The 27,828-nt window shown below is 45.2% G+C and overlaps 1 protein-coding gene across 9 annotated transcripts; it reads right to left on the bottom strand.

The window, feature by feature from the left end:
* Positions 1–1,252: 1,252 nt before the first annotated feature.
* On the bottom strand, positions 1,253–27,828 carry Fam118a (family with sequence similarity 118, member A). 9 transcript variants are annotated; one of them, XM_039078847.2, is made up of 10 exons: positions 27,691–27,828; positions 25,191–25,386; positions 18,530–18,585; positions 17,673–17,925; positions 14,976–15,197; positions 12,717–12,845; positions 10,075–10,360; positions 8,491–8,523; positions 5,412–5,495; positions 1,253–2,545 (listed from the first exon to the last, which is right to left on the bottom strand). In XM_039078847.2, the coding sequence occupies exons 2-10, from the start codon at positions 25,200–25,202 to the stop codon at positions 2,526–2,528; spliced, it is 1,095 nt and encodes a 364-aa protein (XP_038934775.1). In that variant the 5' UTR covers positions 25,203–25,386; positions 27,691–27,828; the 3' UTR covers positions 1,253–2,525. The 9 variants fall into 9 exon arrangements, with proteins under 9 accessions (XP_038934775.1, XP_006242219.1, NP_001166807.1 ...); XM_006242157.5 differs by having other exon boundaries at positions 27,179–27,708; NM_001173336.1 differs by lacking the exon at positions 25,191–25,386 and having other exon boundaries at positions 27,691–27,780.

The raw sequence follows: 27,828 nt of genomic DNA, 5'->3' as shown, positions 1-27,828 counted from the left end.
CAACTTACCCTGAAAGGACCCTGATGTTAACTTACAGAAAATAGGTATGTAGATGGCCATATGAAACTCATAGTACACATGGGAACTAGAGAGCCTCTGAGCCTTAGTGAGCTGAAGAGTAAACACTTCAGGGTATTCTCTCAGCTCCAAGGAATTGTGTGCAAACTGCAGCATTCACTTAGAACAAGGCTCAGCAGACTTCTTAGAGATCCGCAGTTAATATTTCTAGCTTTGGTGAGGCTGTAAGGAAGTTCTTGGAAGTACCTGAACAACTGCTTAAAATGTGCCAATTCTCTGGCTCTGGGCAATAACCACAAGAGTGGGCCAGAGCTTGTCAGCTAACTTCATACTTCTCACTGATAAAATGAGAAGCAAATAACCTGTGCTGAGACTATTTCCTAATACATGAATCACTGGAATAAAGTGACATTCAAACACATCATAACAAAAAGAATATAAATATAATTCATTATAGCAAGAGAATTCATATCCTTCACTGTGACACTAGAGCTTTTCATAGACTGATTTGTTTTCAGTTTGTATACTGCTTTTATAGCCAGCAGAATGTAATTTTGCTAAACAATGTATTAGATCAACTTTAATATTTACCTACCTACCCCTGATAGCACTTGGTAAATGTGTTTTAAAAAGAAAAAAAAGGCTTGCTGCTAAGTCTGTAATCACAACACTTAGGCTGAACAGGAGCATTGCTGTGAGTTGCAAGCCAGTCTGGCCTACAAGGTAAGACGCTATCTCAAAATCATCATCATCATCATCATCATCATCATCATCATCATCATCATCATCATCGTCTCCTCTTTCTGTTGAGGGGGGGGTCTGTGCAGATGTGTGTACAGGTGGCCACAGAATCCAGAAGAGGGCACTGTATTCCCTGGGTGGTTGTAAGCCACCTGATGTGGTGCTGGAAATGGAACTTGGGTCTTCTACAAAAGTAGTATGTGCTTTTTTTTTTTTTTTTTTTTTTTCCCCCAGAGCTGGGGACCGAACCCAGGGCCTTGCGCATGCTAGGCAAGCGCTCTACCACTGAGCTAAATCCCCAACCCCGTAGTATGTGCTTTTAACTGCTAAGCCATCTCTCCAGCCCTCAAAAAACAATTTTCAAAAGTTCATTTTTTTTAATTAAACACATTCAAAAGAAGTCATTTGCTTGTTTCATAGTTCAGTGGCGATTCAAGCTAAACATATACATACCGCATCTTATTATAATTAAAGAAAAAATGAGCACACAGGGTTGACTTTAAAATTTTATTCATAACCAGTGACATAAAAGATTTATTTTCCACACTTAGAAAGCACAGGGTTAGGGAGTTGTCTTCAGCCTGTCTCTGGCTTCTACTTTATTCCTTGTAGCAACCTGTTTCCTGTTCTTAATTATCAATGTCCCTTGAGAGCTACAGTGCCATCCATGCAATGTCACAGGCAAAGCTTGGCATCATTTATCAAAGATGGATAGCCTCAAATGAACCATGCAGGACCTGTTTCTAAGAAGTCTTCCTTTCAGGACTACTCTGTACAACATATGAGCCATTGCCACAGTCACTATCAAAGGAGCTGTGGGCATATGCAGTACTCTGAGCATGGGTGTTTCCCCAGAAGTTAACCTTGAATGTAGTTAAAATTTGGCAAGCCCTTTCAAACTAGTGCCTACCATACTCCATGTAAATTTTAATATGAACCATGGGAAGAGAGGAGAACAGAAAGGATGGGCCTTATCCTGGAGAAATAAGACTTGGAAAGCTTAGAGCTTCTAAAAGTTTAAAGCTTGGTCTTGTGCTTCACTTTCCCTTTCTAACTTGGAAGTTACACAGTGGATCTAGACAGCACTAAAGACTTTGGGAAAGGTCTTCAGTCTCTCTGGACTTAACACTCACTAACAGACAGTCTACCATTTCTTTGGAACAGAAATTACTGAAATGTTACAATTCCAAAGAAACCAAATTGATCTAGTCATCCCTTTAAAAACAACAATTTTTACTAGCGGCTTCAGTCCCTTTACAGTCCTCTTGTTCTTTACTGTTTAACACTGTAACCAACATATCTTTTAAAAACCTTCTACAGTAAAAGATATTTCCACATAAAGATGTAAAATATAAATGTTTATGTCTTATTTTCTCTTTGGCAACTACAGTTGCTTGAATAGTCCTCATTCTCCTCTATTTATTAGGAAAAATAACACCCTAACATAGGAAAACATGTCAAATGGGAAAAGGGAACAATGTCAGGTACATCCCACCTCCCACCCTTCAATTTGGTCCCTGAGGTAGCTGTCCATTAGTCCGTATAAGTATACCTGAAGTGTGTCCATGTCACCTCCTGAGCAGCTAAACACATAGTAGAGCTCTGTCATTCAACCACAAAGGCCACACACCCACATGGCTCTTTTGGGGGTATGTGACAGTTCACTATTAAGAGATCCATATGGAGTCCTCTGTACATTCCTCATCGCTCGGGCATGGCACTGTGGTTACAGAAGGCTGGTTTTCAAGTTTCAAGTTTTAAAAACTTCAAGACCCTCCAGCATCATCTGTTAAGGCAAAGAAATACCAAAGTGTTTTAGTGCAGCTAAAAAAATTATATCAGAATTTCTGTTTCAGCAACTACCTCACATGCTGAAAATTTCAAAAACCTTCCATCGTAATGGTAAGAGTAGCCACTGCCTAGAAATGGCATTGCAGAGCTATAAATACTACCACGGACCAGGTACAGTAGAGGTTGTAAAGACTTATGGATGGAGATCTTTACCAGCTGCAACTCAAAAGCGAAGGCATGTTCTAAGTATGGATAAGAAATGAAGGCTCAGGGGGCTGGGGATTTAGCTCAGTGGTAGAGCGCTTACCTAGGAAGCGCAAGGCCCTGGGTTCAGTCCCCAGCTCCGAAAAAAAAACAAAAAAACAAAAAAAAAAAAAGAAATGAAGGCTCAGAATATACACACAATTTGACTACTACACATGGAGAAACACCATTCTTCTGGGGATCTTAAGGCTCCAGTATGGATGGCAGGACTAAGAATGTGGCTTTTGGCCTTTCTCATCTACATGCAAAACAGGTCAAGGCTTTCTGCACATCAGAGACCAAAGAAATCCTCAAGCAAACATGACTGCCTAGGGAGAGGCAAGGCTGATAGCAGTTGCTAATACTCAGGGGGAAAGCTCTTTCTGGGTATCAAAGAGGATCCCTGGCCCACTGCTCTATGACATTGTCTACCAGGCAGTAGCTCCAGCACCTGAACCAGCAGCATTCAGAGATCACGGAAATATAAAGCCTAGTATACAGGTGATAGCAGGAAAAGGAAAAGAAAAGAGAAGAAACCTTCACAATTGTCTACTGAAAACAATCACTTCATACATCAGCAAACAGTGGAGGAAGGTTAGATGTGAGGAAAACCAGAAACATGGAGTTAACAAGAAAAAAAGGACCTGCCCAGAGGTAGCAGTTGAAGACCATCTGTAAGTCCGTGCCAACTAAAACCACAATCGAAATGAAAAGATATCAAAGAATTTTGTTTATATGCAACCAAAATTGAATTTTCCCTATGTAGGAAGAAGCATGCCAACTGCAGCAGCTGTTCCCAGCCATTGTCCCAGAAGGACCTCGACTCACTCCCTTGATACACTTCTGAACTAACTAAGCCTCTACAGCCTCCTGTCTCTTACCACCCATTCCAACTGAGTAATTCACACTAAGATAACATGTAAAAATCACCTATTTGTTTCATTTGTAATGACAGATGACATCACTGCTCTCAGAGCATATAGTACTATATGATCTCAGAACATATAGTACATATATCTTTTATCCAAATATACTAGTATCCCTTATCAAATCTATCCAATGCTTCAGGAACGAAATGGTAACAGATAATCAGACTCCAAAGATTTAAAAAGACTTAGCACTATATGATTGATAGTAGCAAGGTTAAATAAGAGAAGAACTCTTGGAAACTTGAGTTCACACTTAAAATAAGGATTTTAAGCTGGACATGGTGGCGCACACTTTTAGTTCTGGTACTCAGGAGGCTGAGGAAGGCAGATCTCTTGAGGCTGAGGTCAGTCTGGTCTATACATGTTGAGTTCCAGGACAGCCAGAGACCCCATCTTAAATAAAAGTTTAGATGCTCAAGATGTATGTAGCCCATTGTACTTAGCATGTACAAGCCCCTGGCTCTTATCCCCAGCTCCAGGCACTCAACACCTTAACCTAAGCAATAATATATAATTTTGAGAATCTCTCAAAGTGTTTTAGTGAAGATTAAAAATGAAAATTAAGAAGCACTAAAGGAGCCAGGCCAGAGGTAGCACATTATTTAATCCCAGCACTTGAGACACAGGCAGGTGGAACTCTGTGAGTTCAGGTCCAGCCTGGTCTATGTAGCTAGTTCTAGGACAGCCAGAGATACACAAAGAAACTCTGTCTTAAAAACAAAAACAAGCACTAAAGCAGACAAAAGATAGTGGAACTAATCCAAGAGAATCCAACTAATATGGCTCCCAACATGAGAAGACAAAGACACAAGGAAAAAAATAATTATATTGAGACAATATTTATGAGACAATCAGAACTGGAAGGATGGAGTGTTAACTGATACTGAGCATCCATCTCACAACCAGGAAGTCCCAGCCTTGGCCCACTAACATTGTATACAAGCCAAAAGGAAAGAATACAGATGCCTTTAATAAAGTAAATGCTTTTATTTTCTACTTTTTAGAATCCACAAAGAGTAGAGGACTTGCTTCCTTTTTATCCTGTATCTAGATGCTTGACACTGGGAATGTTAAAAGCTTGGAGTTGGGGGAATGAAATAGAGAAGGGAGAAGAAGGGAAAAGCTTCAAAACCCAATCAACAGATTCAAATCCTACTTCCTAGTACTAAGTAACTAGAAATGCATCCTACCACAGCAGGGGCAAGGGGAAGAGGAGAAGGGAGGAGGGACACAAGTAGTTATCCAGATGACCTCTCCTAGTTTCAATTGGAAGAGTCTACTGAAATGAACGGTTGAAAGTTTACAAGTGTATTACATCCCAGTAGGAGAGAGAACACAAATCAACAATCTCAAGTTGTTTCCTTAGAGATTAATGTGGGCACTCTGATTGGTGGAGAGATACTTCCCAAAATGTTTTGTTTGCCAATTTGGTATGACCAAATGGGTGTCTTCCTCATGAAAACTCACTGAATTGATATCATATAACTTGCTTGTTTTCTTTCAATTACATTTTAAGAGAAATTTTGGGAAAAATAGTAGTGTGAAAGGTCAGGTTCTACTCAAAAGGTTTGTGTGATTTTGATAGATGTATGTACTGATCCTTCCCATAGACCAGAGTGTTAAAGCAAAGCACTCAGTACAGATACCTACAGACCCAAGAAAGTTCCCATGAGAACAAACAATACCTACCAGTATCTGACTGTCTAACTTTTTTTGTAACTTCAATTCCATTCTCTTCCAGCTTCCTCTTTGCACAGTCCTGACATGCATTACCTTAAAGGGGAAAAAAAGTTATTACAAAATTAAAAAATTTGTAAATATAAATTTTAAAAACTTTACATTAAAATAGCCCAGGAGAAAAAAAAGGCATCAAAAAAGGGTGAACAGACGGGATATTCTGGGAATTTATTTACTCTCCTTGTGTATCCTTCAAATTGTCCATAATAAGTGAAGATATAGTTTGCCTACTTTGTATGTATGTTACTTAAAACCTTACGAGTTAAAGGCCCTAATACAGAACCCAAAGCTAAGCTGTTGGGGGTAGTGATTAGATCTTGGGGGCTCTGACCTAATCCAAGCTATTCCTGGAAAGTAAAGCCTGGTTGGAAGAAGTCAGTCACTCAGGACTACTCAGTGTCCTTGAATAGACCTTCATCTTTACACCCACTCTCCTCCTCTCACTCTTGTTATGCTGATGTGAGCAGCACATCTCTGTCTTGTCACAGGTCCAGAAACAGTGGAGCCAGGTGACCACCGACTCAAGCCTCAGAGCCAAGTATCTATTTTAAGTTGCTTTTTCTCTAGTAATTTGTCACAGAAAGGTCAGTAGAGAACTGGTGCAAAAATGACTATGTGAGTATGTGCTCCAAAAACTAGTGTGAACTAGTGTGCAGGAGTAATTTATAGCAGTTTAGAGAAGCATGTTAGGACAAGCTTAGAAATGCTGAGTGATCAGAAGCCCAGGATGCTGATGGGAAGGCAAAGAATAGGACTGCTCACTAGATTAGGTGAAAGTGAAGGCTCCAGGGGTCAGACTAGAGGCCATTCATTTTACATTCTAGAATATTTAGTTAATTAAAAGCCTACACTTTGTCTGTGTCCTGACACTTTTTAAATGTTTTTTTATGTGCATTGGTATTTTGCCCAAATATATGTCTAGGTAAGGGTATCAGATCTCGAAGTTACAGTTGTGAGCTGCCATTTGGGTGCTGAGAATTGAACCCGGGTCCTCTGGAAGAACTTTCAGTGCTCTCTCATAACCACTGAGCCATCTCTGTAGCACCACCCTGAGACTTGTATGAGGCTAAATTTTAAAATGACAGACTAATCTGGTGATGAAAACTGCAAGGCTGCATAGTAGTCATGCTGAGGCATGGGTGTTACTAGCTGCTTTTAGCCAGCTTCACAGTGAGAGTTAAAGCAAAAACCAGAAAAGAACTGGAGAACTTTGCAGTTTGGCCGGAAAAGTAGGATACTTGAGGTTAGGATTAAGGAAGGTGTGGCTGCCAATTAGGATTAGCACCATGAAAAGCAAGCCCCATACTTCAAGAAGCCTTGAAGACCTCAGAAATTAGCTAGGGCTTTCAGCCACAGGCTCAAGGGGGTAAAATCACAACTTGAGCTTTGTTTCATGAGTTCTAGGGCTGTTTGCTTAGGGATGGCTAGGTAAGCTTCACCCACCCACGCAGTCATGCCAGCTGGATGCAGGCACTGCTCCTGCTCTCAACAGTGCTTCTGCTCTGGTTTTGCAGACACATGAGTTGCAGAGTCTTGGAGGCTTCTACCCAAATCTCATAAGGAATCCAGAGGGGCCAAACAATATGAAAGGGTTAGGGTCCCTTAGAACTGACAGCAGAAGCATGAAGCTCAGCAAAGGCAGAGCTATGATGCAAGCTCCAATTGGCACAGGAATATGAAATATCTAGGAAGCCTGCCGGCAACAAGCAGACCCAGCCCAGGAGAGGCCATATGAACTGTAGCTGACAAGGCCATGGGATAGATCTACCTAAACCATTTGGGTCAGCTTGTACCTTGTGCCAGGAAGTGCAGCATACTTCTAGCAAGGCCACACTTCCCAAGCCTCCCAAAACACCACCACCAGCAGCTGGAGATCGAATGTTCAAATGCCTAGGATTTAGGGGAGATCTCTTATTCAAACAACCAATTCCAACAACCAAACATTCTCACTATACAGCACAGCATGTAACTCACACTGAGTCTGTACTGAATGGGCTGTAAGAAAGATTTGATTGGAGAACGGGGGGCGGGGCACTGGGAGCATGTATTTGAAAGGCATGTCTTGTCCCTGGCCTCTTCTCTGTACTCTGCTCTGTCTTATTATGCATAGGAAGAGAGCCATGTGACCACCTGCTGAAACCTAGTGAGTCCTTTCGTTTTCTAAAGTATTTTGTCACTGTGATGGAAAGCCTCCTCAGGCTGACCCACTATCATAGAATCTACTTCCAGGAGCCAGCTTCTGAACCTGACTTTATTGGGCACTGGCCAGGGTTTCCCTGCAGAGCACTGCATGTTTTATCAACTGAGTTACTGCTGCTTTCAAAGATTCTGGGAATCATATCTAAACTACAGCAAAAATATCCTTTTATGCAGACACGGAAAGCAGAATATAGTTCTTCCCACTCCTGGACTGAGTCAAGACTCCCACCACTGACTCAGACTGGCACTAGCTGTCCCTACACTGCCACACTCTGTCTGTCTGGACACACTGGCCCAACAGGCAGCAATGTCAGGGCTGACTAGAGCTCCTGCTCACTGACTGGAACCCCTTTTAGCCTGACTGACTCAGGCAGTAGAGACACCTGGTTAATTTGCCCTCTGGAAGATGCTGGTAGCTGTTGAAACATCAATTTTACAAACTCAGCAAGAGTGTTCACACTTCAAAAAAGTATTAAAAGAAAAAATTATATAGAAGTTCACACACTGCTAACGAACAGGTTACCCTAGATTACTGGATCCTTTACTGATAGCATAATACAAATAGAACATTTCTCTTATTTCCTGTGACTCTTGGTTCTAGGGCAGAATTTATTCTCTGCTGTCAGCAGACAGTCCATGACTAGGCTGTGCTTCCCAGTGGAGGGGATGGACTTTTGTGCCTTTACCGTAGTGGGGACCATCTAAAGGTAGAGGTATCTGTCCTTTCTGTCCTATTTAATAAGGCAAATTATTGAATGTAAGGTACATTTTCATGGTGATGAATAGAACATGCAAGCAAAAATCAGGTGAGAAAAGTCAAGATCTGCTTTACCCAGTAAGGTGGTACTGTCTACTCGCTCAGCATCTGAGAAAAAAAAGAAATAGTCAGTGGAGTCACAGCTTGGAGTATTCATCCTCCCCAGGCCTAGAATGATTGGCAAAGACTACCCTGAGGCCATCCACTGATTTGGCCAGGCTTCTATGGATTGGATACCATGGATCCCTGCCTGTCTCTCTCCCTTCTTCACCTGGCAGGATAGATGCCAGAACTCACTGAGTGGCATGGGAAGCTGCTGGGACTATAGACACAGTGAGGCACACATCACAACAGCTAATGCCACTTTCAGCCAGTAGGCATCCTTGCCCATCAAGAGAGAAAAGAAACTCAGATGTCCTTCAAGACAGGCACAGATGAAAGCCTCAATGACTTTTTACTCTTCTGGTAGCTGCCCGGTCCCGGAAAAGGAGCATCAGTGGTTCAATTGCTTCCTCTAGGTACCCACACTCAATGGCTGGATGCTGGGCTCCCAGGGAGTCATGATTATGGACAAGAAAGAGCTGGGAGATCTCAGAAGAGGGAGGTCTTGGAAGATCCATGCCCACATCTGGTACCAAGACATCTTTGTACATGTTAGTCCAGGATCAAATCCTAACTTCAAAGTTCTGGCACACACAGGGCAAATGTTCACCCCTCTCGGCTGATATCTCTAAAATCACCTAAATAACACAAGCACCGAATTAAAAACTAAGGGCAGTGGAACTTGGTATGCAGGCTACTATTCCCAGCACATGGGAGGCAGAGGCAAACAGGTCTTTATGAGTTCCAGGCCAGCATGATCTACATAGTGAGTTCTAGGACAGTCAGAGATCCATAGTGAGACTCTTGCCTCAAAGAAGATAATAAAGTGTTATTGTTCATGGCATGGCTCTATGACATGAATTCTCTGTTCCCACTCCCAGTAAGAAACTGACTACTATCTTGTTACACAGCTACTCATGATTTAAATCATCTACTAATTATTAGCAGCTAAAGTATGGGAAACTCATGGTTGCTCTACTGTGTCTGTCTCTCACTGGTGCTAACCTCATTCCACCCCTGGTGAGCATCTAGGTTCCCTGTCACCACAAAAAGCCAGTCAATACAGAACTTTCCACGCTTGCTATCACTCATGTTTTATGACACTGAAGTCAAAGCCATTAATTCCCTTGTGTAAAAGTGACTCATCAGCATTTCTCACTATCTGGTCTTTCCTGGCAAAGCTGTGACACCCTCCCCCTCCCAAGAAAGGCCAAAGAGCAGAAATGAGATGCTTCACACCCCAGAGAGATGTGCAGTGAGAGGGAAAAAATGGAAGCCTCATAAACTTTCCAACACACTATCACAGTCAGTAACACTGATCTGATGGCTTTTCTTGGCTACAGTAACCTGTAATTCGGATCACTGTGTCCCACGTTTGAAGCAAGTTCTCAAGTTCTACTTACAGATTGTTACCTATACCAATCACTCCATTTTCTACTTTTAAACTCAGAAGGATTAAAAATTAACTAGATTGGTAAATCTTATAGAATACAAGGTGGAACAGCTAAAGGAAGAACCCATGATTTCTGCTTGGAAAGTAATGACAGAACTCCGCACCTGGACTTCGCTGTTTGCAGATCTGAGTGGCGAGGTCTTGCACATATCCTGGGAAAAGTTCAAAACAGTCCCCATAGGACACTACTTTAATTCCATGCAAAAGCATATCTGCCTGATGCTTAAAGAAATGGTCTTCATTTTCCTTGAGCACTACCATGTAGTGCTCTAAGTCCACCTTATTTGGCACAGAGTACAAGAAGAGCGCTTGGAATATCTGGTCACGCAGTGTCTCTCCGCAGCCCACGAACAGGAATGATTTGGTACGGTAGAGATTTTGCAGGACTTCCTGGAGAAAGCCAATAAACAGAGGACACTCCAGTGAAAATCATCAGCAGGATCTCACAATTAACATAAAGGCCCCTGTGTTCATTTATATCTTATCTTGTACCCACCAGGCTTCCCAAGAGCCATACTGAGGAGTACTAGGAAGACTAGGAGCTCTTGACATACTCAGATCAACCCCATGCAGTGATCTGTGTGCAACCCTTGGTGAAGCTAGGCTGAGATCCATCTCTCAGCTAGGAAAAGAAAGAGAACCAGGAGAGGCAATGTACTGGCCAACCTGGGCAGCATGAATGCACCTCACAGTGAAGTCAGCTTATGGTAGACCTATGGCTCGCCAAGTCAACTCCTAGATTTATATACAATCTTAAGCCATAAAAGAACGGGGTTGGGGATTTAGTTCAGTGGTAGAACGCTTGCCTAGGAAGCGCAAGGCCCTGGGTTCGGGCCCCAGCTCCGGAAGAAAAAAAAAAGACATAAAAGAACATTAAAATGTTCTCAGTTCCCCTTGGTGTGGTGGCACATATCTTTGATCCTGACACTAAGGGAGGCAGAAGCAGTTGGATCTCTGTGTAAGTTCCAGACCAGCCTGGTCTACACAGCAAGCACCAGGCCAGCTGGGACTACATAGTGAGACCTTGTCTCAAAAAAATTTTTCTTGGTTCAAAATTGTGTACAAACAATACCTTGAAAACTAATGAGTGGACAGATGAGCCAAATCCCAACAAGGAAGATGGGGTAGATAGATTTTGGGGAGTGAAGGCAAGAGAGCTGCCAAGGGGAGGAGAGGCAGTAACCTCAGAGCAGCCTATGAGGGTCACTCAAAGGAGCAGTAGTCAGTGACTCGGACACGAAGGCCTCATACCAGCAGCTCGCCCTCAAAGAGAAGGGGCTCAGCAGCATCACCTCCTAATTGCCCAGCATTCATCTGCTGATGCTATCTCTGGTGTCAGAGGCCAGAGAAGAGCTCCAGAGAACATGCACCTGATACTGAGGATTACAATAGAACACACTGACTCAAGTCAGAGTTCTAGAAAGCATGGGACATGCCTATAATCCCAGCACTTGGGAGGTGAAGGCAAGAAGACCAAGAGTTCAAAGATACTTAGCAAGTCTGAAGGCAAACAGACTTGATGAGACACTGTCTCAGAAATGGGGGAAGGAGCATACTAGGACAGAAGAGTCAGCAGCATATTGTACAGGGCTTCTCTACACATTTTATGTGGACATCTGTGAGGCCATCAGCAAAGGCTTTGCAGGCTAGGAAGATGCTCCATGGTTAAGAATGAGCAAGCAAAATTCTTCTAGAAGACCTGTTCAATTCTAGCACTCATGGTAGGTAGCTCAACCACTTGCAACTCCAAGGGATCCAAAGTCTCTGGTCTCTACAGGCAACTGAGTGCACACATCCACCCTCACAAATCTGTTTTCTTTTTGGTTTTTCAAGACAGGGTTTCTCTGTGTAGCCCTGGATGTCCTGGAACTCTTCTATAAACCAAGCTGGCCTCGAACTCTCACATGTGACACAAGTGCCCAACCACAAATCTCTCATTAAAAAATGAATAAGGCCTGGCATTGTGGCAAATACCTTTAATCTCAGCACTCAGAAGGCAGAGGCAGGCAGATTTCTGTAAATTCAAGACCAGCCTGGCCTACATAGGGAGTTCCAAGCCAGAGCTCCATAGTGAGAACCAGGAAAGGCAGAGCTCTGTAGTGAAACCCTATCTCAAAAAAAAAAAAAAAAAAAAAAAGCCCACTAAAAGAAAAGAGTGAAGAAAGGCTTTCATAAAATGAAATGCTAACTGCTCTTGTCTGCTGTGCTGGCATTGAACTAAGGACATGAGCATGCTCAGCAAGAGCTCGACCAGAGCTCCATTCTTAGCTCTAGTTTTAAAACAAGGTTTGGAAAGCTGAAGAGACTGCTATGTAAGGAAGGCGAGAACTACAGACAGAAGACCTTGGAGTATGCACAGAGAGATGACAAATGGAACAGAGGAGCAGACTTTGGACTACAGACCACAGACTACCAGCATCAGGCAAGTCTCTCCTGCCAAGCCCCTGGCCAAGACACTGCAGCGTGCTAGTGCTGGCACCAAGAGAGAGGTTTCTACTTTCTAAGGAAGCACACATGTCCTCCTTGAGCAGGTGTGCCCTGAGCAGCTATTCGAAATGCAGTACCATACCAGGGCCTAGAGACATGGCTACAAACAGGAAAATATGACCCTGTCCCCAGCAGCCATGTGAAAGGGGGGGATCAACCAGAGGACCAGAATGCCTGGGAAACACAGCCAGATGGCTGGCTGCCACCATCAATTCCCTAGAAGAGGCAAGCAACCAAAGCCTAGTGAAAACAGGCTTACCATTACTTCTGCATCTTGAGTGACATCTTTATAGCCCGATGGATCCAGCACCATCCCACAGGGGTCCGTGTACAAGCCATGAATATGAAGGACTCCATACTTGATATGGCCTCTTGCCCATTGAAGGACCTATCAAAAACCAAACCAAGACAAATATAGCCTGCTGTTACTTCAAACAAGATACAAGAACAAAATTATCTGAAAAAGCAAATGTTCCCACTCATAATTATAACTTTAAAACAGAAACTAGTTGTCCTGCCCAGAATCTCAGCAAGGTCTCTTCTGAATACAGTGTGGAAGTAACTGTTACGCAGCTGGTAGTGACTGTGTAGGGGACAGACCTTCTTAGTTATATGGGGATAGTTCTATGTTGTTGTGGGGTTGTAGATGGATGATTTTGTTTCCATTTTTATGTTTTGTGGTTCTGCAGGTAAAACCCAGGTCTTCCATCACACATACTAGATGAGTGTTCTTTCTACTCTGGGCTACAATTAGTTTTACACCATCAACACTATATATCAAATAGGCCCTTGCATTCATCTCAGTTCAAATTACAGAGCCAAGCAGGTTACAGGCCATACTTCATGTCTCTCAGTGTGGGGCCTCTGCATCTGCAAGCCCTACAGAGACAGGCTCACTAAAGGCAGAAATCAGCAGACAATTAATTCTTTTACCCACACTTGACTAGTCATCTTCAAAGGTGCTGTCATGCTCAGCCACAGCCTGTGCCGCACCCCACCATAGGGCCATGTCACCGTGCAGGATACCAAAGCAGCCAGCCAGGCTAGCAGAGCATGCACCACAACTCAGTGGGCAACCGCACAGGTGGTGTCTGACTCCCTAACACATAACATAAGCACAGCACAAAAATCAAGCATGCCAAAAATGAAAGTGATCCATACGATCAAACTGTTCCACCTCAGCAATAAAGGGAGAAAACACAGAACTTTTGCCTCTCAGAAATACACTTGGCTATTTCTTTTTCTTTCTTTCTTTTTTTTTTCTTTTTTCTTTTTTTTGCACATAAGCGCCCAGACTTGTCTAAAACTCACTATGTAACTCAGGGTAGACTCAAAATTTATAGTGATCCTCCCGCCTCAGCCTCGTGTACTAAGATCCCAGATATACACTGCCATGACTGCTTGCTTTGTTTTTTAATAACTCCATTGCAGGCAAGGGACAAGGAATGGGTGCTCCCATACAGAGCTGGGGTTCACCACACTAGGCTAAAATCACTGTAAACAATTTCCTGGGATGCTTTTCCCTCAGAACCCACTCTCAGAAGTTCTTTTCACACTTGTCTTTAATAAATCTTCATTTGTTTTTATAAAATTAAAAATAATACAATTTGGATTAGAATAGCCCTCCAAGGCTCATATATTTGAACACTTGGTCCCCAGTCAGTAGAACTGTTTGGGAAAGATTAGGAGGTGGGGCCTTGTTGGAGGAGATGTGTCATTGGAGATGGCCTTTGAGGTTTCAAAAGCCCATACCAGGCCCAGTCTCCCTCTGCCTCCAATATGTGGACCAGATGTCAGCTCTCAGCTATTGCTCTAGTGACATGCCTGCCTGCCTGCTGCCATGCTCCCTACCATGACGGTCATAGACTCACCCTGTGAAACTATAAGCAAGCCCTCAAATAAATGCTTTCTTCTACAAGGTGCCTTGATTATGGTACCTCATCACAGCAATACAGAAATAACTGAGACAAATAGCTCAGGCATTGTAGGATATGGTTGTAGTGCTAGTACTTGGAAGGCAAAGGCAAGAAGACTACTATAAATCCAAAGCCAGCATGGTCTATACAGTGAGCCTGAAACCCAGTACTTGAAAGCAGAGGCAGGTTGAACCCAAGGATAAAATCTGCCTAAGCTACTCAGCCAAGTCCCCATCTCCAAAAGGGAAGGAAAAAAAATTAAAAACTGGTTTAAAATGTTTACATTCATTAAATCACAATTTTATAAGAAAAAAATCCCCACTATGAAGATTGTGGGTGCCTTCTCTTGTACTTGCTCTATTGCCCACATTTCCACAGTGGTCACTAATCAGCCAATGCAGATAAACCCTCGTAGGAGTAGGAAAGAGCAGGAAAAGAAAACAGTGGATAGCAGGAAGCATCGCAAAGGGGTGGGGAAGGACATGGTTCCCTGGCAGCTCCTAGGCTGCCTGAGGGAATGTCAGCATGGCATCAAGGAGCAACCCAGAGCAACCTGCCCACATCAGTGACCTCCCTGAGCCTTCTGCCCATTCAGCCCGCACCTTCGTCTTGTCCTTCAAGTCCAGGGACTCCATGGGCTTGCTCTGCTGCTGCCCAAAGATCTCCAGCAGGTTGTCATAGTTCGTGGTCAGCACCATGGTGCCTCTGTCCATCAGGCTGAGGATTGACTGCAGCACCACAGGGTTCTGGATATGCTGCTCCAAGCTGTCAAAAACTTCCATCAGGCAATCCTGGAAGAAGTTGGGCTTGGTGTCGCCTGTGCGCTATGGAGAGGTAGATCAAGAGTTAGTAACACATGCTAGCCATGATGGTGCATGAAACAGGGGCAGAAGCAGAAGCAGAAGCAGGTGTATCTCTGTGAGTTTAAAGCCAGCCTGGTCTACCTAATGAACTACAGGCCAGCCAGGTTTACTTAGAGAGGCCCTGTCTCAAAATGACAAAAACAAAGAGAAGTTTGGAACAGCAGAGACAGATCACAGCTGGGACCAAGCAGATGGCACATGAGTAAGGCACATTCTTACCAGAAGAAAGAATGAGGGCAGCCTCAGGGGAGGACAGGCCAAGTATAAGGATGTAGCACTGCAATAAACACATGGGAGAAAGCAAGGCAGAGAAGTGAGCATAGGCAGGCAGAAAAGGCCCATGGACGTATCTCTGAGACCTGCGATGGGGAGCTCTCAAGACTGCTGAAGCAGGGGCAAGTACAAAGGCACTGCAGTGTTCATGGAAATGGGTCCTGTGTGTGACTAGGAGAGGAGCATGGAAGATTAACAGAGCTGACCCAGAACCAGGTCATAAGGTGCTATGGAAAGTCCCTACTTTCCAAGTGGGACAGAGAAGGTGGGGAGCTAAGAGCTATGACAATAGTGGATAGCCTTGCTGAAGGGAACCAAGATGGGGTTGAGCGGGACATGATAGGGGTCAAGGGGTCATATGCCCCCCAAGAAAAGCCCTAACATAGGCTTTCTGTAGCAGCACTGAGTCTCACAGTACCAATTGAAGGGCCCACAGGTCAAGACAGAGCCACCAGGGGAGCTACCTGTAGGCCCCTCCTTCTCCTGGGCAGCTATGGTGATGTCATCCTGAGGCTATGCCCCTGGTGCCTGCTAGTCTTCATCTTTATCCATGAGACCATAACCTTCAATAAAACCAACTTGGTGTCCTCTAGGATGGCTCAGAGACATGCCAGCATGACAGGAAAAGGCCTGCTGACTTCCTCACCTGATTCTCCTTAGGAGGCTTGGAAGAGTGCACAAGGATACGAAGCATCAGATGGAGCTTCAAACACATCTGACCAACAGTGACCATCAATACAATGGCCTCTCCCTGAATGAGCCACATACCCTTGGTGCTGTGCAGTCATCCCATAGGTTTCCCTTACCCAAGGGTAAGCCCTCATCTTCCTATACAAGGGATCAGCATCTTTTGAAGTGCCAGAGAGTAATGTTAGGCCTATGGCCATAGCTCCTACTGCAACTACTCAAGCTGGCCTCTGGGCATGAAATAAGCCACAGACAATGTACCAGCAAGAGGGTATGGCGACATGCCAACCCAACTTTATAAAAATGGCTAGCAGGTCAGGTTTGGCCCAGCCCTGCCTATGATGTCAGTTGTCCTTGATTAAAAGAACACCCACATTTGGCACAGCTACTTAACTGAAAACGCCCCCAGCCTGGAAAGGTGAAATGCAGCACTGGGTGAAACCAGTAATCTAGTGACTCCATGCAAAGCCACAGGAGGGAACGGTTGGCAGTCCCATCTGCTTACTGGAAGAACTATACAAGACAGGGAACTTTAGGCTAAGGATGGCAGAGCCCAGGTCCCCAATACCACTGAGCTCCCTGGACGCTTCTGGGCTATTTCCCCAGTTTTCAATTTAGGAATCAGAATTACTATCCCAATAAAACCACAGCATTTAGGGTCTCTGGTCTTTTGGAGACCCCACACACCAGTCCTGTCCTTCCTGATGACCATTTCATGGTCCTATCCTCTGTTAAGCTCCCATCTCAAGTCTCCTTCTGCCTCCTCTATATGCTGACTGCACATCTCCATGAGGACAGACCAGTGAGAAATAGCCTACTCCAGCTTCTCCCACGCTACTGCTCAGCCATACCAGGCAACACAGCCACTCATCATCTGGCTGTGGCCTCTCAGTAACTTAACTGTCCCCTATATCCCCAACTCTGTTACCTTTGCTACCTCACTTCCACTGGCAGATACTGACCTCCAACCTTAAATATCTTCTGAAGACCAGCTGTTCTCTGAAGAGATATGAGTAGCCTACTAAACCAAATCATATTCATAGTGTCTCACAAACCTCACACTAAAAATGGCAGTGTAACAACATTCAGAACCAGCTAGTCGATGGGAACCATTACTACAAGCTAATCCAGCACCTGCAAGCAGTCCAATATTGAGGTTTAAAAGGGTAGGATCTTGCTGGGCACAGTGGCAAACACCTTCAATCCCAGCATTCAGGAAGCAGAAACAGGTGGATTTCTGAGTTTGAGAACTGCCTGGTCTATAGACTTAAGTTCCAGGACAACCAACGCTACACAGAGAAACCCATCTTGAAAATCAAAACAAAACAAAACACCCCAAGGATGGTATCCTGTTTGGCTGACCACTAACAAACAGTACCTCTGCTCATGGAAGCCTAGTGTTCAATTTACACGCTTCCTCAACCTGGTCTAGAACCTAAAGCTAGTGCTGTGAAACCTGATCTGTTTGAGACTCACAGGTGACATCTTCCGGATCAGATCATGGGCCACAACCAGCAGGTCCCGGTCCTTCATCACCTTCCTCCGGAACTCTGCCACGTCCCCAGGGTGCAGAACCTCCAGCTGCTCTGCAGCCTCGATGACGGCCTCGATGCAGCTCCTCCAAGAGCAGAGAGCCCGGATACCTGGGGCCACCGCTGCGCTCACGCCGGTCCCAATGACCAAGAGCAGGTCCTGGGGTTGCTTCCTAATGAGGCTCTTTAAAAACTTTCTATTTAAGAACAAGGAAGAAGGAAGCCAACTGTAAGCTTGGAAGTATGGAGATTCCAGTCTGGAAATATCTAGAACATTCAGGTCACAAATTTGCCTTTCTGTTCACTACCAGAAAGCAAAGTCCCTGCAGTCTACAGTGATAAATAATTTACAGGTGACTATGAACAAAAAGTTCAGCCCTCTCCTCCTCTGACACTGCAAATAGCTGGTAAATCAGCACTGTAAGGAACAGAGTGATCTTGTGTGGTTACAGGCAAGAGAATTTCTAAGTGGGCCTCCTAAAGCCCACTGCATTCTCCAGGTTCAGCAGTTCACTCTGCATCATTTTCCAGTAAGTGAGACCTGTTGTCCATGCACAGTCCTGTAGCCCTTCTCCACCCCACCCCAGCCCCCAGTTCCATGTTGCTTGGACTGGAGATGGGGGCTCGGGTAGCTTCTTGGAGCAGAAAGCTACTTTCTGGAATGTTTCTTGTGTTGGAGCAAACCATGGTGAGCAGCCATGGGTCCCCTTCCCAGTCTCCCTACTGCTGGGGGCAGTGCTACATGTCCCCAATGTGATGTGAAGTCAAGAACCCTCTACAAGGAACTAGCTACTTACTTACCTGCATTTCTGTTCACTTCTGTTCGTTGTCTTTTCCACTGACTCCATCTGTGAATCCTAAAGAGAAGAAAGATGTTTGATGAGTGCTCGGAAAACTGTAGAGGATGAAACTGAGTCAAAGGTCCTGACTCCCCTTTAAAATACCCAGAAAGTGCCATCCAGAAAAAGTCCTACACAAGTGGTTCCTCTGTGGCCACTAACCTTGCCTAGCTTCCCAGGTCAGGTCTTGAGTGTCTTCTGAAGATAGAAACAAAAACATTCACACAACAGCCAGATGGAGCAACTCTGGTGAACTGGCTCCAGGTAGTGTGCTTTTACCCTGGAAATGTCTCTTTAAGACAAAACCATCTAGAAGTCTCCCTGAATTCTAGAGCTAGTATTTATTATACAAGGAAATAGGCAGAGAACCTGGTGTGAAGGCCTACAACTACTATCACTGAGAATTATAGTGCCATTTCCCCCTTTTCCACCCAGCTTTTTAATATTTTTCATGTCATTTGAGAGCCAAGTACATGTCCTAGTTTTAGTTCCCCTGTGTTGTTAGAAACTACTCAAAACTAAAAGTCAATGTCACACAGGACTGAAAACCTGTGTTCACACTCAAATCTTTATTCCTCTTGAATTAGAATTAGGTCACCAAAAATAACTCTAGGAGAGACCACACAGCTCAACAGATCTCTAAATCATACCTTCAGTCTTGAGAAAATGGTATCCTGTAGTCACCCATGAAAACATTTGCACACATTCACCCTCCCGCCTTTGAGGGTACACTCACAGCTTCCACCAAAATCTCTGAGGGTCCATGACCTTTCCTCGGTGCTAAGAAACCAGTTCATGGATCAAAACCTGAAGCTGGTGGAGGATGCCACCTGCCCAAGGGACAGAAGGGCAGGGAGTGTGGCCTCCTACATCACTACAGTTACCATATAAAATCAAGTCTATTTTGGCTTTGTAATCTATTGGAAATTTTCTAAGGCAAGTTATGACTATTCTATTTCATATAACCCCTCCACTGCAAATAGAAGCCCCATGGATCCCACCCCAAGTGTCCAATGAGCCCACATATTTATCTATTCTGCTACGAACTGTAAAGCATGGATTCCTGCTAACTGGCCAAACTTCCAAGCTCAGTCCTCTTTGGAGAGCAAGTACTCTGCAAACCAAACTGCTGGGCCAGGCAGTGGGGCTGTGTCCCAAAGCTGAAACCAAGTGTCAGGACCCCGAAAGACAGAACACTGAGCTATCCTGCTGCATTTCCTGTTTGAACTTAACTTGAGCACACTCCGTATCTTCAGAGTGGTTATGCCTTCCTGTCTGGGGGAGAGCCCTTCATCTTAGCCTGCTCTAACCAGCACTTTATAGCTGACTTCAGCCACTGGCAGTCTGTGTGCCCTAGAAATGACACAGCCTCAACCTTTACCACATAAAAGATTTTTAAAGTTTCTAATTCCTTCCTCCTGTTCAACTGCTTTTCACTCACCATACACCTGTAGGTATCAGTTAAAATCCAAAATGTGTACTTCAACCTCTACAAAGTAACACAAAAGCAAGTGATTTCAGTTCTCCAAGAGACCCAGAGACACAGAACAGAAGGGAGCTCTGGCCTGCACAGGCATGCTGTGGCTGGTCCCTGTTCTGCCCTGCCTCAGCATGAGTTGAGGGATCTGGAGAGTCTCTGCAGCCAGCCCCAATATTACAAGGGTTCCCACCATAATGAAGAGGGGCCTCTGTCTGGGCTTTTAAGCTGCTGAGGACCTCAAGAGATCAAAGCAGCCAGCAGGGGACGCACAAGACTTCCTCTCAGGACCCATGTGGTGATGAACTGAATAGCTGCCCATATTTAGCCATTTATAGTTCTTTATAAACACTACATGCTTAAAGACATTACCTCATTTCCTGTTTTTCAGCAGCCAAAAGATCAGAGCCAGATCTCATATAATTATCCAGAGATTGTCCAAAATCTCCCCTTTGTTTATAAACCAAGGCCCAAGTGAGAGATTTTCCTAGCCTGACCTCTACTGGCAAGTTTTTGGAGGCCAGTCTATCTCTGATTTACCAGTCCCTTCTCAAAGGCCACTCTTTTAAGCCAATCAGATTCCAGACTACAGCAACAAAACCCTTCAGAGGCCTCTCAGATGCTGCAGCTTTCTGTTTCCTAGGTGACCATGTCGTCACTAGTTTCCAGACTCAAAACCAAGTCATCATAGCAACACATTTTTTCATAAAAATCTACCAGTATTTTCTAAATGTAAATTCACGCCAAAAGCAGATCTCAAAACAGTTACTATCCTTTTTATCTAAAACCTTCAGCAGAGTCTTAGCAGAGTATTTTGTGCCTAGAATAAGAAATCCTACCTATATTATGAATGAGCTCTGCAGTAACTAGACTGCCTTGTTTTTTTTTTTAATCCCTTGACATCCAACACTAAGTACATGTTCATCAGAAGGGCTGGAGAGATGGCTCAGTCAGTGGTTAAGAGCATGTACTGCTCTTACAGGAGTCCTGACTTTTGTTCCCAGCACCAATGTCAGCTGGCTTATCACCTCTAGCTCTAGGGGATCTGATGCCTCCACGGGCACCTGTACTCACATGCATACACTCCCACAGTGTATACTTTAAAATATACAAATTTTAAAAACATTTCATCATCAGAGTTCAAAAGGTGACTGAGTACAGAAGAGGAACTGATCATCTTCATAAAGCTGTGAAGCAGAAGCCCCACTTTCAAGCCAACACAGTAGATCACTGACAATGCCCTAAACCTCCAGATGCCCACACCCTGCACACTGCCTCTAGTCTGAGTCCTGTGACTTCTTTGGCCCCTAGCACACCAACAAATGGGATACAAGTCAAAGTTTGACAGGCACTAGACAGCGTAGTTGATCCTCTGCAACTCAGCCTTGTAAAGCAAGTCCAGCCTCCTGGGAGAATGTAACCTACTTGAGGAACAAGGTTGCTTGAGCCAATCAGGTCCAAGAATACTGTATGTGCCACCCAGTGTGGAGCTTTGCTGAGCCAGGCCCAGTCCAAGCTATGCAAGTAGCCCTTGTCTGAATGGCTGGCTACAACCAAGGTTCTACACTGCCACAAAGATCAGAGGAGAAAGAACAAGTCAGAGTCATGAAAGTGGCCATAAAGCTGGGAGGAGGGGGTTGTTATTAAAAGTGAACAAGCAGAGTGAATCAGGATCCAATTCTGTGGGAGACTCAGAAATTATGCTTTGAAAAAAAAAAACAAAAAAACTAGACTTCTGCCAGGCATGGAAGCACACACCTCTAATCCCAGCACTTGATAGAGGAAGATGGATCTCTGGGAGTTCAGAGCCAGCTAATGCTATACCAAAGTACAGGCTTTAAATACAAAAATGCAGGAGAGGTAAAGTTACAGTTCTGTGGCACAAGGCACCCTCAGCTGGCTCAAAGCCCTTGCTCCCAGGACCTCACACACAAAAATCCTGCAAGAAGTAGTTATGGGCTGCATAACTCAATCATACAGAAGGAAAAGCGAACAGATACTCAAAACCCCACTCCCTTTTCCCAGCAGGAAGGGCAGGCATCACGCTTACATAAGCAAGTGGGCAGCAGTACCCCTGACGACAGACCTTCAGATGGCAAGACATATAGCTCAGTAGTAGTATGCTCAGCTGTTAAGAGCACTAACTGCTCTTCCAGAGGTCCTGAATTCAATTCCCAGCAACCACATGGTGGCTCACAACCATCTGTAATGGAGATCTGACGCCCTCTGCTGGTATGTCTGAAGACAGAGACAGTGTACTCATACATGAAATAAATAAATCTTAAAAAAAAAAAATGCCTACAGGCTATAGGCACACAGCAAGCTTCCAACTGGGCACCACTCTCTCAGAGACTTCCCACAACTGTCACAATAGAACCACTGCTGCTGTAATCAGGGAAGTTGAGGATGAATTGTGTTCTCCAATTTAGAGAACAATGCTAGGTATGGTGACTCACACCTGTAACCAGAGCATGCAGGAGATTGAGGCAGGTGGATCACTCTGAGTGGGCATATAGCATAAGATCTGCTTCAACACTCCTCCACCCCCCAATCCCCTCCACTCACACAGAGACAGCCAAGCATGCCCGCTTGTGTATCCCCACCCCCCAACAAGGTCACCCAAGCACAGTTCCTCATGCCTGTAATTCCAGCAATCAGGAGGCAAAAGAAGCAAAAGAAAAGATACTAAAAGTTTAAGCCCATCTGGTCTAAATAGTGAATAGTGACCTACACAGTGAAACCCTATCTCAAAAATACTAGGGAGGGGGATGGCTCAGTGGTAAATAAAAAACAGTTACATCACAAAAACTAAGACTTAAGTTTGAATCACCAACACCAACTTAAAAACTGTGTGTGGCTATGTGGGCCCCACACTCTTGTTGGGGCAGAGACTGGAAGATATCTGGGAATTGTTGGTCAGTGAGAGCCTGTCTAAGAGGAGAAGGCAAAGAGCAGTAAGAAAAGACACCTGACATTCTCTCCTGGCCTCTCTACAACGCAAGCACACACTTCAAAGCAATGTACAGAAGACACAAACCTGACCTTGAGCACATGCTACTTGACCAATCACTAAAATAAAGAAGAGTATTTTAGTTTTAGTTTTAGAAAACCTATTTGTAATGCTCAAAATGTGCTAACTGAGCTAGGCATGGTTAAACAGGCCTTTAATCCCAACACTTAGGATCCAGAGGCAGTCAGATTCAATGTGAATTCAAGGTCAACCTGGTGGTCTGCATAGTGAATTCCAAGACAGCCAGGGTTAGGTAGAAAGACAATCAAAAAGTGTGGGGGTACTAGATAACTGGTGTCTGGAAAGCAGTGCCCACTCCCACACTGCTTACATATTTGAGCCCAAATTAAGAAATAGCTACAAAAATAGAGAAGTTGTCTTAATCCACCCCCAAAAGGCAAATGAGACAAATGATTGCAGGGTCGTTCACTGACCTCCACACATACTGTGCTCCGTGCGCTCACACATACCTTACAATGATGAGAATAATACACACTCTACAAAAGAAAACACAAACCCCACCAGCACCACAACTGAAACAGTTAAGTCCATAGTGCCTTCAAAAGATAGCATTGTCCAGACATGACGGCACACATCTGCAATCCCAGAATTTTAAAGATAGAGGCAGGAGGATCCTTAGTTATACAGAAAATTTAAGGCCAGCCAGGGTGCATAAGATGTTGTCCAGAAGATAAACATTAATAACTGTTGCTTTTAGGAGAAAACATGAAGCACTCTGCATGTGCGCTCTCAGTAGGGCCTATAGCTACATGCATGCTCTCAGCCAGGAGCCAAAGAAGTCACAGGACTCAGACTAGAGGCAGTGTGCAGGGTGTGGGCGTCTGGAGGTTTAGGGCATTGTCAGTGACCTACTGTGTTGGCTTGAAAGTGGGGCTTCTGCTCCACAGCTTTACGAAGATGACCAGTTACTCTTCTGTACTCAGTCACCTTTTGGACTCTGATAATGAAATGTTTTTAAAATTTGTATATTTTAAAGTATGTGTATGTCACTGTGGGAGTGTATGCATGTGAGTACAGGTGCCCGTGGAGGCATCAGATTCCTTGGAGCTGACTCTCAATGAAGTGCCAACAGCTGTCAGCTGCTCAACTCATTCTACTCTAAAGGCAGCCATTAGGCTGCTGTCCTACCATCCTGTTCTACCATCAGTGCTGGGATGCCAAACAACACACAGGATGCTTTCCAGAAACCTGCCATAATAAGGTAAAACACCCCAACCTGGGCCCAGGTGAACCCCACCCCCACCCCAGCCCAGCGCAGCAAAACTACAAAACTTTAGAGCTGGAGGGCTCTAGGGTTTCTGTAATGACAAATGGCTTCACATTTTTGAGGTGAAAGCTGAGACTCCAGTAATTTGGTCAGCATCTCCCCGGGCATCAGCTGTAACTCACTTCTGGTTTGCATTCCTGATTCCTTTAACTCTCACCTCACTACCTACACCCTGCAGCCCCAAGTCCCCGGCCCCAATCATGCTCATTTTCACCCTGGGCCCCCAGGTTGGCTGCTCTGTTTTGCCTGCTGGCCCTCTGCCATTCTCCAGAAACACACCATCAGGAAGCCCAGAACATAGACTGACACATGGACGGACATGGAGGGACACACGTGCGCGCACACACAGAGCCAACACATAGCTCTGTCACACAACTGCCTGCAGAACGCAGTAACTTTAGCAGAATTCATAAGGAGAGCTAAAGAAGAGGTGTGGCCATGTCTCTAGGCAAAAGAATCCAGCTTCAGGCTGTGGAGGAAAGAAAGATACACAACCCATAAGGGCCCCGCCAACAACAGGTGTGTGTGCTCACCCTGAGTCTGTTCCCTGACACGTGGAAAAGGAAAAAAGGCACTTCCCAGGTGGCTAGAGGCATTGCATGGGATAACATTATAGCAACCTACATGCTTCCCATGACCCCTAGATTTAACCCATTAAACCCTAGCTATAGACCCTGTCACTATAGGTATATACTAAGTGCCGTCAGTCACGTGTAGCTGTGGTGGCCACAGAGAGTCCTTCTGCACTAGTCTATTTCCATCTCACTCTCCAAAATCCAGGCTTCAGTCATTCTTCTTCATAATCCCTAATCCACTGTCTACAGTGTGTCACACCTTAAAGTGCTCACCTGTCTAGACATCCACACATCCTGCTTGCAGCTTCAGCCCTTCCAGTTACACAGACAGTGCTGACACATCCAAATGCTCTCCTTTTCCATTCCCTTCAGTCTCCGGCTGACTGCAGGTCCTCTTCCCCCCTACCAAAGCACTGTGTCTTATACTTGGATAGCAGACACTCTGGTGAGGTGCTAAGGTGAGCACCACCTATGAGCAAACAGATAAAAGTCTCACCTAAAAAAGTTCCCATGTCGGGGCTGGGGATTTAGCTCAGTGGTAGAGCGCTTACCTAGGAAGCGCAAGGCCCTGGGTTCGGTCCCCAGCTCCGAAAAAAAAAAAAAAAAAAAGAACCAAAAAAAAAAAAAAAAAAAAAAAGTTCCCATGTCTAAGCTTAGTCAAGCCCTAGAGGGCTACTGAACCACACATCCTGAGTCCAAATCACACCTATCTTTTATGGTCTTGCTGCCTACAAACAAGTCTCTCCACCACAGCTAAAGTGACCACTGGAAAAATATGTAAGCCAGGACTAGGGACATGGCTCAGTCACCAGTCATCTGACCTGTAAACATAGACCTGGGTTTGATCCTCAGAACTAATGTAAAACAGAACAAAACAGAAAACAAGTCACGAGTGTTGGTGTACGCTGCTGGGATGGTGAAGACAAGCAGGTCCTTGAAGCTCCTTGCCAGGCAGCCTAGCCTAACTGATAAGCTCTAGGCCAGTTAGAGCCCATGCCTCAAAAAAATATACTGGGTAGTACCTGAGGAATGACACCCAAGTTTGTCCTTTGCCTCCACATGCACACAGATATATATCCTATCCCCTACCCCGACCCCATGTGGAATGGGTATGTACAAACACACATACATACATACACACACACATACGCACACCCAACAAAAGTACAAGTCACTTCACTCTTCTATAAGCCCTTCCATGGTGTCCTGCTCCTCTAAATTGCTCAGGCCTCTGCTCAGCATAGAAGTTCAATGCCAGGTTCCACCTCAGGCCTTCTTGCTATCTCTCCATCTCAACTGGGAACACTTACCTCACAGGCCTTCTTCATCCTACCTTCCTTCTTTCTTTCCTTCCTTCCTTCCGTCTGTGGCCAAAGCCCTGCCTACTACGTAATGGCAGAAGCAGTCACTGAAGAAGGCGTGAGGGAATGAGGGCTGTGGCATCTTTCTGTATCATCACTACAAGGATACCCCACCCCCAAGACAAAGCTCTGCCACCCACCGGCAGAGCCTCTAAGATCTGGTGTGCTGGGCCTGTCCCTGACTTTTCATTCCTTCACCTTCAACAACTTCCATCTTTAAGAGTCTGTTTCCCTGTTACCTCTAAAACCCCTTCCTCCCAACCCCAGCTACCTTTAAGGCCACCGCACTCTAAGTACCACCAACTTGGCTAATTGTCCCCACCTCCCAAACCTTACCAGCTGCAGCTGTGCCATCTGCCTCCAGCACCAAGCACTGGACCGAAGAGAGCACCCACTCCCTCTTTAAAAATGTCTGGCCCTAGTCTTTCACAATCATCAAGACAGGTATGTTCTTTCTTGGGGCAGTGCCTCAGGGTACCAGACCAACTGTGTACTAAGTCAGGGACTGTTTATCAATGACAACAGCCTGAGAAAATGATAATCCTTATAGAAGGACTTCCAGGACTGAAAAGGATAAGATAGATGTGTATCATTTGGTCCCAAACCTCTACCTCAGGGAAGACAGCCACCCTTGAATCATGACCCCAGAAAGATGGATCTTGAGGTTGCCGTCTTCCCATTTATTAAGCCACTGTAATAGAGCCTTGCTCTCTTGGACTGGTTTTGGTGGGCTGTGTGTGATAGAAGAAGTTACCATTGCATTGAGGCAACAACCTAAAAGAGGTATCGCCTGCCCAACTCCCTTACTCCCAGCGATGCCTTTCTCTACCATGAGTCGGTCCCACACCAGCCTTCACTGCACTGTGAAAATAAATGCACATGCGAAGCCCCACATCCCACCTCCTCTTTGGTTATGCGTAGTCCTCTGCTGACTTGTCAGATGGTTCTACTTTTATTCCTATTAACCATCCACAAACCTCAAGAACACTCTAGTAGAAGCTGCAAGGCTCTGTGGACCTCAAGTTTAAGAAAGGGAGGCAGGAGATCCTAGGAAGGAAGGCCTCCACACAAGAAGAGATGGGAGTCCATGGGCCTGGAGACCTGAGAAGTCTCTGGAATAGGACCAGAGGGGATCTGTTGGGCTTCTGGATTAGATGTAACGGTCTCAGGCCTTGAAGCCGCTGAGGTCTCCTGTGTGCTGAGTCTGAGGGAAATCTGGAGGACTTGGGGTTTCCTGGGTGTGAAAGGTGATCAAGTCCACAGGTGGCCGCGGACCCAGGGATCCCCAGGGGATGTCGGAGGCAGGGGTCCCCAGCGCATCAGAGGGCACTAGGGTCCCGGGCACCCAGGGCGGGTCCTGAGGACTGGGGAGACGCGGGACGCTGGCATCCAGCCCGAACCCGCCGCCTCACCTGCCGCGCCACGGAGACGCCAGTGTTGCTCGCGCTCTCGCCGCCTCCCACCCGGGCCGCGCCCCTTGGGCTGGGTGGAGCCGCCGGGTGGTGCGCCGGATGGCGCTGCGCGCGCACCACGCGGAGCCTGCCGAGCCA

This window comes from Rattus norvegicus, chromosome 7 (genome assembly GCF_036323735.1).
Source record: "Rattus norvegicus strain BN/NHsdMcwi chromosome 7, GRCr8, whole genome shotgun sequence".
NCBI classification, from domain to species: domain Eukaryota; kingdom Metazoa; phylum Chordata; class Mammalia; order Rodentia; family Muridae; genus Rattus; species Rattus norvegicus.
The sequence above is the reverse complement of the archived record's forward strand: the minus strand, read 5'-3'. Positions and strand labels throughout refer to the sequence as shown.

Coding starts and splice junctions, on each gene's coding strand:
- Fam118a (XM_063263324.1), bottom strand. Junction 17,926..18,529: donor AGAAGTGAACAGAAATGCAG/GTAAGTAAGTAG, acceptor GTTCTTAAATAG/AAAGTTTTTAAAGAGCCTCA. Junction 8,524..10,074: donor CTGCAAACAGCGAAGTCCAG/GTGCGGAGTTCT, acceptor TTTTTTTCTCAG/ATGCTGAGCGAGTAGACAGT.